Raw genomic sequence first — 13,459 nt, forward strand, 5'->3', positions numbered from 1 at the left:
CTGGCTCTGAATTGGTTAATTTGTCTATCAGAGGCATACTCTAGGCCGAGCACTTTGCTGTATCTAAGAATTGGCTGGTCCAGGGAGGGGCAATCTCTCCCCAACTGGAAAGGTTTTTTAAGACATCCAAAACATAATAATATACAGAAAATTTTACAAAATACATATATGTATATACACACAATACACTCATAATCATTAGTCCGGAGAATCTTTATACAGTTGACATAACCATTTTCCTGATTGCTATACAATTATTTCCAGGTTTTACTCTTATAAACAGTGTAGCAATAAATATCTTTGTACATGGCTTTTGGAGGGATCTTCTTAAATCGATTTTCTTAGGCTGGTATCTCAGAAGTGGGAGTATTCTGTTAGAGCCTTAAAATATGTCTTTATGGTCCTGAAATCATTTAGCAAAATGATATACTTTTGAAGCAAAATTCATAGACATCCTTAAACAGTTAAATGTTTTTATAAATTAGCACATTAAGATATGCATGCAATGTAGACATATAAACAAGTAAATATTACTCCAGTTTCTGAAATCCAGCATTTTAAAAAATCCTTTAATATATCTTTTTCAGTATAAATTTATATAGATATAGTTTATATAAATGAGATTTTTATTCCATTTGCTTCCTTGTAAACACCTTTTTTCACCCCAGAATATGCCATGGCAATAAATATAAATCTAGATTATCATTTTTAATGGTTACATATATACTATAAATTTATTTAATCATTTAAGGTTCATAGAGTATCTTTGTGTAGGTTAATCTCCTTAAACTAGATGTGCTGTTATTGCTGGATGAAAGAAAATGCATATATAAAAACTAAAATACATATTGCCAAATTGTATTGCATATAGTTTTAAAGTGAAGGTTTTTTGTTGGAGAACTCTTTTGTTTTGTTTTGTTTTTAAAGATAATTTTGGAAAATTGTGGTAATTGATTTAAGACATTTAAAAATACTGTGCCTTTGTATTTATTTTCCATCATTTTATCTTTAGCTTTTGCCTCTAATGACAGAGCAGCTACAGTGGATGCCATTTGTGAATATCAAACTTCACGAGCCTTTTGTAAAATTTATATATTGGTCCCTAAGGCAGCTAGATGCTGGAGCACAGGTAATTGGTTAATAGGAATTTATCTATAAGTAATACTCCACCTAATATTACTTCTTGATCTTGTTTCACAATATCTGTTTTGAATATATTCTCTGTATTTCAGCATAATCTTCCCTATCTATGTCTTGCTGGGATTTTGATAGGAATTGTGTTAAACCTGTATATTAATTTGAGAATAATTGACATCTTTCCTTTGTTGAGTCTTACAACTTATGAACATAAAATGTCTGTCCACTTATTTAGAACTTTGATTTATCAATGTTGCATAGTTTTCAGCATAAAATTGCTGCATTCTTGTTTACCTTTTTGGCTGAGTATTTAAATTTTTTGAGCAATTTTAGTTGGTATTGTCTTTTTACTGTTGATGTTTACATGTTCATTGATAATATATAGAAGTAAAATTGTTTTTTGTTTATTTTGTATCCTGTGACCCTGACCTTACTAGTTTTAGGAGTTTTCTTGAAGATTCCTCAGGATTTTTACATAGAAAATCATGTTATCTGCAAATGAAAACAGTGTTGTGTTTTTTTTTTTTCTTTTTGATATGTATGCCTTTAATTTCCTTTTCCTACCTTATTGCATTAGCTAGAGTTTCCAGCAGTATGTCGAATATGATGGTGAGAGTAGTCATCCTTGCCTTGTTTCTCCTCTTAGGAGGAAAATTCATTCTGCCATTACTAAGTATAATATTAGCTGTAGTATTTTCATAGATACTTTCAATCAAGTTCCCCTGTATTCCTATTTTTCTGAGTTTTTTAAAAATCATGAATCGTGCTGAATTTTTTTAGATACTTTTTCTGCATTGATTGATACATGATCTTTTTCATCTTTAACTTGTTAATATGAATTACATTGACTTTGAAATATTAAAGTCTCTGAAATAAAACCCACTTGGTTGTGGTGTTTAATTCTTTTTATATGTTTTTATATTAACAAATTCTATTTGCTAATATTTTGTTAAGGACTTTTGTTTCTATATTCATGAGAAATATTTGTCTATAGTTTTGAACTCTCTTTGGTTTTGTATCAGGGCAATATTAGGTTCATAAAATGAATTGGGAAGGGTCTTACCCTTTATATTTTCTGGGACATATTATGTAGACTAAGTGTTCATTCTTTAAACATTTGGTAGAATTCTCCAGTGAAACTATGTGGATGAGATTTCTTTTGGGGGAGGTTTTAAATTATGAATTTAAGTTCTTTAATAGTTACAGGGCTGTTCTAGTTATGTAATTCATATCGATGATTTGTAGTAGTTTGTGCTTTTTGAGGGACTGAACCATTCAAATGTATGCACATTTATGTGTGTAGAGTTTTTCATAGTATTCTCTTATCCTTTTGATGTTTTCAGTATCTGTAGTGGTAGCATTATTTCCTTCTTGATATGGATAATTTGTGTTTTCTTTCTTTAGTTCATCTCTTTTGCTAGAAGTTTCTCTGTTTCTCCATTTTATTGATCTTTCAAAGGATCATCTGTTTGTTTCATTTCTTTTTTTCTTTTTATTTTTTTGAGACAGAGCCTCACTCACTCTCTTACCTAGGCTGGAGTTCACTGGCACAGTCTCGGCTCATTGCAACCTCCGCCTCCCAGGCTCAAGTGATTCTCCTGCATCAGCCTCCCAAGTAGCTGGGATTACAGATGCCCACCACCACACCTGGCTAATTTTTGTGTTTTTTGTGTGTGTTTTTTTTTTTTTTTAGTAGAGATGGGGTTTCACCATGTTGACCTCAAGTGATCTGCCCACTTCAGCCTCCCAAAGTACTGGGATTACAGGTGTGAGCCACCGTGTCTGGCTCAACCCTTGAGTTCTTTAGAAGTTTGTTGTGTTTCTGTTATTCTGTTTTTCTAGTTTAGTTGTATTGTTGAGGTTGTTTTATGGCTGAGAATATGTATTCTGTTGTTTGGTAGAGTGTTGCATAAATGTCAATTTGATCCTGTTGGTTGATGGTGTTTGTGAGTTGTTCTATATCCTTGCTGATACTTTGTCCTGTTCTATCAAGTGTGGAGAGATAGATGGATGTTGAAGTCTCCAGCTATAATTGTAGATTTATATGTTATAACCTTCATCTGTTTTGCCTCACATATTTTGTAACTGTGTTCTTGTAAATTTATGATTATGTCTTGGTGGATTTGCCCTTTTTATCATTTTATAATGTCCTTCTCTATCTCTGAACATTTGCATTGCCTCTGAAATCTCTGTCTGATACTAATATAGAGACTTCTGGCTTCATTTGATTCATGTTCTAAAAATATATCTTTTCCCAGTCTTTTTCTTTTGACCTGCTTATATCTAGAATGAGTTTTTTTAATTAAATAGCATGTAGCTGGATTTAGAAAAAATAAACTTTGTCAAGCTCTGTTTTAATTGGTGTTTTAGGCCATTTACATGTAATGTACTTATTGATATGTTAGGGCTTAAGCTGTAACTTTATTTTTTTAACTACTAGGTGGTTCTTTTTGTTTCTCTTTTTCATTTCTTTGGTTCATTTTTCTGCTTTCTTATGGGTTACTTGAACATTTTTTAGAATTTTATTTTCCTTTATAGTGTATTGAGTGTATCTCTTTGTATAACTTTTCTAATAGTTCTTCTTGGTATTACATTTGTTTTAATTTAGGATCTTTAAGATGGAGAGTACCCCTCCAATGATTAGAAGTCATAGAAGTTGGAAGTAAAGGGTTTTTCTTGTTTGTTTGTTTGTTTGTTTGTTTGTTTTTGAGACAGAGTCTCACTCTGTTGCTCAGGCAGGAGTGCAGTGGTGATCATAGATCACTGCAGCCTCCAGCTCCTGGGCTCAAGCAATCCTTCTGCCTCAGCCTCCTATGTAGTTAGGATTACAGACGTTCGCCACCACACCTGGCTAATTAAAAAGTTTTTTTTTTTTTTTCTGATAGAGGCAGTGTCTTGCTTTGTTGCCCAGGCTGGTCTCTAACTCTTGGCCTGAAGTGATCCTCCTGCCTTGGCTCCCCAGATTGTTGGAATTACAGACATGAGCCAACCCATCTGGCTGAAATAAAGAATTTATTACTTTTAGGTCCTGGGAGTTACATGGCAAACCTGGAGTCCACATACTTGGAAGTCAGGAAGCACAGGCAGGGAGAGAGAGCGAGAGAGAGAGAAAGGGACCTGTGGGCAAGTACCCTTATTGGATTCCAGGATGTTACCCATACAGGTTTTTCACAGGCTGTTTTGTTTGTTGAGTTTAAAGCAAGCAGACATGAGTTCTAGGAGGTAGTCACTGTGGCATATTCACACAGTCCGTAGTGAGGTGTGAGGGTCTGTGAGACAAGTTGTGCGGGCTTCATCTAGCTATTCCATAGGGAAGTGGTCATTAGGGAGGAGTTGTCTAAGGCAGATATCTGAATCAAACATATTTAGGAACTGGGGGAGGGGATGGGGATTTAGAACTGGAAACGGTGTTAAAAGTGACTGATCCCTGCTTCTAGGGTGAAAAAGTCCAACTTATATTTAAAATGAATGCCAGGGCAACATAAAATTATAAGCATTCACTACAACATTATGTATAACTTATTCAGTCTATTGGTATGGTCATTTTACCGGTTTGAATAAAGCACAGAAACTTTACTTCCCTTTTTATCCCTTAACCTTTTCTATATACGCTTAGAACCACATTAGAGAATGTTACCATTTTTGCTTCAACCATCAAACAGAATTTATAAAAAGAAGAGAAGGAAAGTTTATTGTATTTACCCATATTTTTGTTTACTATGTTCTTCTCTCCTTCCAGATGTGCCACAGTTCCCTCTTTCATTATATCCTATCTATCTGTTTAGAGGACTTCTTTATCTGTTCTTTAGAGTAGTTATTTTTCTTTTTCTTTTGAGACAGGGTCTCACTGTGCTGCCCAGGCTAGAGTGCAGTGGCATGATCTTGGCTCACTGCAACCTCCGTCTGCTGGGTTCAAACCATGCTCCTGCCTCACCCTCCCAAGTAGCTGGGATTACAGGCGCCCACCACCATGCCTGTCTACTTTTTGTATTTTTAGTAGAGATGGGGTTTCGCCATGTTGGCCAGGCTGGTCTGGAACTCCTGACCTCAAGTGATCCACCTGCTGTGGCCTCCCAAAGTGCTGGGATTACAGGCATAAGCCACCGCACCTGGCCTAGAGTAGGTTTGCTGATGACACAAACTCTTAGCTTTTCTTAACATATTTTGATTTCCTTTCAATTACTGAAGGATATTTTCACCGGGTATCAGATTCTAGTGTGACAGTTCTTTACTTTCAGTACTTGAAAAATGTGCCAATTCTTTCTGCCCTCCATGGTTTCTGATAAGAAATCTGTCATTTGAGTTATTTTCCCCATATATGTAAGGTGTCATTTCTCTCACACACATTTGTCTTTAGTTTTTATAAGTTTCACTATGATGGGTCTTGGTGTTGATCTCTTTATTTTAGCCTGTTCGGTGTTTGTTTAGTTTCTTCAGTCTCTGGGCACGTTTTTTGCCAAGTCCAGGAAGTTTTCAGTCATTATTTCTTCAAGTTCATGGTGTGTGTGTGTGTGTGTGTGTGTGTGTGTATGTGTTTCTTTCTTTTTTTTTTTTTTTTGAGACAGGGTCTTGCTCTGTTGCCCAGGCTGGAGTGCAGTGGCACAATCACGGCTCACTGCAGCCTCACCCTCCTGGGCTCAAGCTGGGACCACGGTCATGTACTACCTTACCTGGTTAATTTTTTTTTGTTTTGTAGAGATAGGGTCTCCCTATGTTGCCCAGGCTGGTCTTGAACTCCCAGGCTCAAGCGATCTTCCATCTTGGCCTCCCAATGTGCCGGGAGTGCAACCGTGAGCCACCGCCCCCAGTTTCTTCAAGTGCTTTTTCAGCCCTACCTGATTTTTCCTTTCCTGGACTCTAATGACGTGATTTTAGATGTTTTGCTATTCCTTGAAGTTCTGGTTGTTGTTGTTATTTTTCCAGGTTGTTTGCAGTTGTTCAGGTTGGGTGTTTTCTGTTCTTTTATTTTCCAGTTATTCTTTCCTCCATCCTCTCCATTCTGTTATTGAGACTGTTATTGTATTTCCAGTTCTGAAATATTCACTTGGTTCTTTTTCTATGTCTTCTTTGGTAAGACTTTCTGTGTCTTCGATGAGATTTTCTAAAAGCGTATGCAGGTGTTCCTTTTGTCATGGCTACTTTAGAATCTTTGTCAGACAATTCTAACATTCTGTCCTGTCGGTGTTGGCAGCTGTTGATTGTCTTTTCTTCATTCAGTTTGAAATCTTTCTGGTCCTTGGGATGGTGGGTGATTTTAAATTGAAAACTAGACATTTTGGGTCTAGATTTGTTTCAGCAAAAGTTTTAACATACTTAGGTGAAGCTTCAGCAACAACCCAGAGTGCTATTTTTGGAGTTTTTTTCTCTTTTCCTTCAATTAAAGGCAAATACTATCCACATTTTTTTTTTTTTTTTTTTTTGAGACAGAGTCTTGCTCTGTCATCCAGGCTGGAGAGCAGTGGCATGATCTCGGCTCACTGCAACCTCCGACTCCCAGGTTCAAGCGATTCTCCTGCCTCACCCTCCTGAATAGCTGGGATTACAGGTGCACGCCACCAAGCCCAGTTAATTTTTGTATTTTTAGTAGAGACGGGGTTTCACCATGTTGGCCAGAATGGTCTTGATCTCCTGACCTTGTGATCCACCTGCCTTGGCTTCCCAAAGTGCTGGGATTACAGGCGTGAGCCACTGTGCCTGGCCCACATTTTTTTTTCAAGTTTATTTTTTCATTATAAAAGTGTAATAGTAAAGCATTAGAGATAATTTTAAAAACAAAAAAAGTTTACCTTAATCCTGTCATTTAACACACTTATTGTAAGTAGAGTTTTGAACATTTTTTTCTATTTTTTACACAAAGGTTTAAAAACATGTATTTTTTTTCTAATAATATAAAAATTGTACTGACAATATATTTAAATTAGATTGCACTGCTTGTGTGTCTGACCACTCAACCATTTGGCCTTTGTCACCTGTAAAACCTCAATAGATTTGTTTTTAATTTTAGATGCAGAAATTTAAAAGCTAAAACTTATCCACATTGCAGGATCAATACTGAGTTAGGAACCAGTTGGTCACAAATTTCCATGCAGATAGGGGAAACTGCTATAAAAACTCAGTCACATGAGATTGGAGAATTGGGTCATAATAAAGGAAATTTTAAGTTTTTACCAAATCTGGGTTAAGCATTCTGATCTGCAACAGTTTGAAATGCTTTCCTTTCATTTGATTTTTTTTTTTTTTTTTGAGATGGAGTCTCGCTCTGTCACCCAGGCTGGAGTGCAGTGGTGCGACCTCAGCTCACTGCAAGCTCCGCCTCCCGTGTTCACACCATTCTCCTGTCTCAGCCTCCCAAGTAGCTGGGACTACGGGCACCCGCCACCACGCCTGGCTAATTTTTTGTATTTTTAGTAGAGATGGGGTTTCACCATGTTAGCCAGGATGGTCTCGATCTCCTGACCTCATGATCTGCCCGCCTCGGCTTCCCAAAGTATTGGGATTACAGGCGTGAGCCACCGCGCCCAGCCTCATTTTATTCTTAATAGATATATCAAATACCATCAGATCATATATTATTTTAGAGGTAGTTTCATGCTACTATTTCTATTTTGCTCATTTTTTTTTGTTTTATTCTCCATGAGAATTATCTATGATTCTAACCCAGTATTTTACTGTTTTGAAATTGCTAAAAGTTTTTGGAGTCACTATGACTTTTGTAATCAGAGTTAGCTGAAGGGACTGAGGCTCTAGATAATCATTTCTTAAGCGAACACAGAAGGATGTGCCTGATAAGCTGGTTTTCATTGATGGTGGAGCAATCAGCAACTGAGAGAGTAGGTAGTCCACCTCTGTTCCCTTGATATTTCTCTGTGTCAGAAATATAGCATGATCTTATGTTCTTACATGTTTTAGAAAAATGTACAGTCATAAATAATTTTTTAAGTTGATAAAATTGTCACTTTCCAATTTTACATATTTTCAACTTTAAATTAGCCACAGATTTCACTTACTTTTAATACATATATTTGATTTAATATTTAAAATAGTTATTGGCCAGGCACAGTGGCTCATGATCCTGTAATCCCAGCATTTTGGGAGGTCAAGGTAGGAGGATCACTTGAGCCCAAGAGTTCGAGACCAGCCTCAGCAACTTAGTGAGACCCATCTCTACCGAAAAAAAAAAACAAACCTGGGTGTGGTAATGAGTGCCTGTAGTCCCAGCTTCTTGGGAGGCTGAGGTAGGAGGATTGCTTGAGCCCAGGAGTTTGAGGCTGCAGTGAGCCATGATTGTGCTACTGCATTCCAACCTGGGCAACAGAGCAAGACTGTGTCTCAAAAAAAAAGATATATTCTGAACATGAATAAATATACTAAGATTGTACATATTTTTAACAGCACTCGACTATGACATCAACATTGAGGAGATTGGGTGAAGACATTTTTAAAGGAGTGGTAACTAAAGGAATTCAGGATAGTTCTCCACAGCATTCTGTGGAGAATAAACCAAAGACAGCTGCTTTCTTTAAGAGCTCCAATTTGCCATTGAGATTTTTATCAACCTTAATTGTTCTCAAAACAGTCACTCAAGGTAAGCTTTCAATTGTACTTACGGTTAATTTTGAGAAACAGTAGAGAATATCATATATTAAAGCAATTCTTTTATCAAATATGTTGTACATTTTCAGAATGAGGTTTTGAATTGTTTTATAATGGTTACACATTATAAAAAGCTACTTTTATTTGCTGAATTTGAGAAATTGAAGTCTTTAGTTGGATTGTTGCCTCTCCCAAGAGGCCTTTGATTGTCTTAGGTCATATTCCCATAACAACCTTTGCCTACATCTATTTGTATTTGTCACATCAAATTGAAATTGCTAGTTAATTATTTTCCACTAGCGAATGTGTTGGTAAACTAGTCCATGGGCAAAATCTGGCCTACCACCTGTTTTGTAAATGAATTTTTCTCCCACAACCATGCTCATTTGTTGTATATTGTCTATGACTCTTTGCCCTACAGTGACAGAGTTGAGTAGTTGGCAGCAGAGACTGTATGGCCCCCCAAAGCCTATAATACTGTCATCTGGCCCTTTACAGAAAATGTTTTTCAGTGCTTGCACTAGCTTGTAAGTTTCCCAAAGAAAAAACTTGTTTATAATGACCCTGCACCTAGCGTAGTGCTTCATATATAATAGTGAATAAGGAAATGGATGAATTAGAAATCCTTCAAAGCTGGCCCTAATTAATATGTGTTTAATATTTAGCTATAACAGGTTATATTATTAAATGTGATAATTTTTGTTAAAGTGAGTTATGCCAGTGTAGTCAGGCAATAAATATACCATCTTTCTGTCTTCCCTGTTTGTTAAATTGTTTGTTAAGCTCAGATTGTTGTTTTTATTAATGGGCAATGACAGTCATTTAATTTGACTTCTTTCTTTGAAGTGTGTTTTATTTAGTTACTCCCGATGGTATGGAATTGATGAAAAAGTAAAAAACCATATAACTGCCTTCTTAATTATTTTGCCTCCTTATGGTTATGGTTCTCAAGATTACAATAGACTAGGTGGTTAGTGTGTGAAAGGTCACTTACGAGAAGCAGGGATTAGCTCAAAATAAAGTTCACCACAGACCTATCTCCAAATCTTAAAAAAAAATACACACACGCTTACATACCCACAGGTAAATGGATTCTAAATAAGAATTTTAGCTGACACATCATAGCCACACATTAAAGCATAGATTCACTAAAGATCAAATAATATTAGTATCAAGAATTTGAAGCCAATTTAATATAAGAAAAATTATTAATCATTTATCATTTAACTAAGATGTTTGAAATAATATATCAACATACATTATTATATCATTTAATAACATGTAATGTTCATTTCTGATAATATGCTAAGAAAAGCAAAAATGCAATAAGGGATATTTATGTGAAATAGAAGGGAATTAGGTGCTCTCTGTCACCACTTGTGTGCAGCAGTTTTGGACATCTGTAATGAGCCATGAAAAAATGAAGTATGAATATTGGGAAGGAGTAGAGAAGACCGTTAATTTGTGGAGACTCTGTATTAATCGAGGGCTTTCAAAGAAATATAACAGGGCATAAGAATATGGATAAATAATGGATGGATGAATAGGTTGATGAAGATTATTGCTGAAGTTAAATGTCAGAAATAAAGAACTTTTATTCTTCCTGCCTATGAAGACGAAGTGTTTTAAAAATAAGATGTCCCATATGGCTTAATGTATAATACCAGTTAAAATTCTAATATAGTTTGCGTAAGTTGAGGAAGTGATAGGGAAATTTATGTGGAAAAATTTGCAACAAATGCGATGATTTAAAACAAGTAAAACAGCAACACTGGGGCAGAGGCTTAGCCAACTTTAAAACAATCCTAATATGTAGTGATACAAAATGAGTAATAATTTATTTAATAAATCAAAATAGGACAAAGGGAATAGGAAGTCCAGAAATGAATCAAAATTGGCACTTCATATTATGTATTGAATTAATGACTTTGCTTCCCTGTGCAAGTCATTTTTTTAAGAACATAGAATCTTAAATCATATGATACAGATGATAGAATTAGTAGACAAGACTTCACTGCAGTTAGTATAACTATATCCCTGTGTTCAAGAAGGTAAAGGAAGACATGAGCCTGGTAAGGGGATACGTGGAAGAGACGGGATAAAAAGACTTCAATCAGATTCTGGAAATGAAAAACCCAGTGCCTGAAATTTAAAAATACACTGCAGAGAATTAGACACTGCAGACAAACGACTAGTGAACTGGAATACATAGCAATAGAAACTGTCCAAAATGAATTACACAGAGAAAAAAAATCTACAAAAAAGAAAACAGAACATCAGTGAGTTTTGAGACAAAATCGTATATTCTGATATTATGTACTTAGAGTCTATGAAGAGGGGAGACAAAAACTATTTCAAGACATAATGGCTCCAAATTTTTGAAATATGTTGAAAACTATAAACACACAAATCCAAGGAGCATGTCCAACTGAGCTCATGGTCACTCCTATTCCCTTTTCCTTAGCCTCCTCTAGATACATGTGTGCCACCCCTTTCCTCCACACCCTGGCCACTGGACTTCAGGAATACTGCCTCCCATGGTGACTCTCCATGACCTTTTCAGTGGCTTCATCACCTCTCCCTAGACCACAGACAGGCCCTGACACATCTCCCTGGCTTCACTCTCTAGTCTCCCTTCACACTTGTTGTGAACGATTCTTTCTCACAAGGTTCCTGCCTAACAGATACCCTTTAAAGCTGCAGGCTCCTCAGCCTGGTGGCCTCAAAAAAGAAAAAGAAAAAAAAAAATCTGACACTAATCACTGTGGAACAAGGAAGAGACACAAGAGTTCTCCCTTTCCTTATAGTCTGGCCTCTCCCAGCCTAGGCACAAGGGTTTCTTATGAGCCCAAACCTGTGGGGTTCCAGTGTTCATCTACTACCTGGGGCCAAGGTACATGCTGCTGCCATCAAGAAAGAAGCCTGAATGCTGATGAGTCTCAGGGAGAAGAGCACTTTCTGACTGCAGGTGTTCTCTCCAGTAGCTGCAGGCAGGTGGGGTGTGCCTGCACACAAGACCTGGGGCTAGGAGGGGTCAACAGGATGCATGGGCCAGTGAATACAAGTGTAAAAGGGGCCTTTGTCCTGGCCAAATCCCAGCACATGCCAGCACCTAGGAAGAAATGTCAGAGCCAGATGGTCCTCGGAACTACTGTCAGACACTGTCATGATACAGCTATTTATCCTTTATCGTTAAATATACTGAAAAAAATTCTGGGAGAACTAAACATTTAAACATAAGAAAAACTCTTAAATCCTAAGAGTAGACTTAACTCTAGTAAGAAGATGTTTCCTATTTATAAAATAGGAACATCAGTTTCAAATTTGATAAATTTAGTAAAAAATGAGAAAGTAGGCAAATGTGTTGGGTAATAGGCAGATGCATTGGATAATACACATAATATTAACTGCTTAATCCAGATATATATAGATCTATGAAGATAATACCTGGTTATATTGAATAGACTGTTCATATAAGAATCAGCATATATAATACTTGGCGATTTTTTTTTGTTTTGTTTTGTTTTGTTTTGTTTTGTTTTGTTTTTGGAGACAGAGTTTCACCCTGTCGCCCAGGCTGGAATGCAGTGGCACGATCTTGGCTCACTGCAGCCTCCGCCTCCCAGGTTCAAGCGATTCTCCTGCCTCAGCCTCCTGAGTAGCTGGGATTACAGGCACGCACCACCACACCCTGCTAATTTTTTCTATCTTTAGTAGACATGGGGTTTCACCATGTTGGCCAGGCTGGTCTCGAACTCCTGACCTCATGATCTGCCCGCCTCTGCCTCCCAAAGTGCTGGGATTACAGGTGTGAGCCACTGCGCCTGACCAGTTGGTGAGTTTTGACACCACAGTGCTGTCTAGGGAAAACTCTTTAACTGTGTTTTTTCTCTACTCCCACATGACAATAATCATCCACACAGAAGAAGACTTCTGTGACAAAATGTGTGGAGGTTTTTCCCCACATACCAAGCAGCAGACACAAGCTGCTCCAATTCACTTCTGACACGATCCACCTGGAGATAGTGTCAGATCCCACAAGTTGGGCACTCAAGTCTCCAAGGCTGCCTCATGCCACACCAGTTGCAAGTCCGGCCCTCTGGAACTTCTGACCAACTGGCTTCAAATTGGGGTTCCTGCAACCCCCTCTTTGGGTTTAATTTGCTGGAGTAGCTCATAGAACTCAGGGAAACACTTAACCAGTTTATTATAAAGGATATTGCAAATGATGTAGATGAGGAGAGAGACAGAGCAAGGTATAGGGGAAGGGGCATGGAACTTCTGTCCCCTCCCTGGAGCACCACGCTCCAGAAATCTCCATATGTCCAGCCATCTGGAAGCTCTCTCAACCCATTTCTCTGGGGTGTTTTGTTTTTTGTTGTTTGTTTGTTTGTTTTTGAGATGGAGTTTTGCTCTTGTTGCCCAGGCTGGAGTGCAATGGCGTGATCTCGGCTTGCTGCAACCTCTGCCTCCCAGGTTCAAGCAATTCTCCTGCCTCAGCCTCCCGAGTAGCTGGGCTTACAGGTGCCTGCCACCATGCCCAGCTAATTTTTGTACTTTTAGTAGAGACGGGGTTTCACCACGTTGGCCAGGCTGGTGTTGAACTCCTGAATTCAGGTGACCCGCCCACCTCAGCCTCCCAAAAGTGCTGATATTACAGGCGTGAGCCACCGCGCCCGGCCTTTCTCTTGGGTTTTTATGGAGGCTTCCTGACATCACAATTCTGTCC

At 37.6% G+C, this 13,459-nt stretch overlaps 1 protein-coding gene across 13 annotated transcripts in view; it reads left to right on the top strand.

Annotated features, from left to right (window-relative positions):
* CCDC138 (coiled-coil domain containing 138) overlaps positions 1–13,459 on the top strand; it is a 96,301-nt gene that overhangs the window by 48,960 nt on the left and 33,882 nt on the right. For 8 of the 13 annotated variants that reach the window (XM_034952403.4, XM_034952404.3, XM_055107482.3 and 5 more), the window contains 2 exons: positions 1,013–1,129; positions 8,530–8,722. The exons of 2 other annotated variants lie outside the window; for them this stretch is intronic. In XM_034952403.4, the coding sequence (XP_034808294.1) occupies positions 1,013–1,129; positions 8,530–8,722 (310 nt within the window). The remainder of the gene's footprint in view (positions 1–1,012; positions 1,130–8,529; positions 8,723–13,459) is intronic. 3 more of the 13 variants (XM_034952405.3, XM_055107483.2, XM_063594704.1) reach the window with 1 other exon arrangement.

The sequence above is a fragment of the Pan paniscus genome, chromosome 12 (genome assembly GCF_029289425.2).
Source record: "Pan paniscus chromosome 12, NHGRI_mPanPan1-v2.0_pri, whole genome shotgun sequence".
Lineage (NCBI taxonomy): Eukaryota > Metazoa > Chordata > Mammalia > Primates > Hominidae > Pan > Pan paniscus.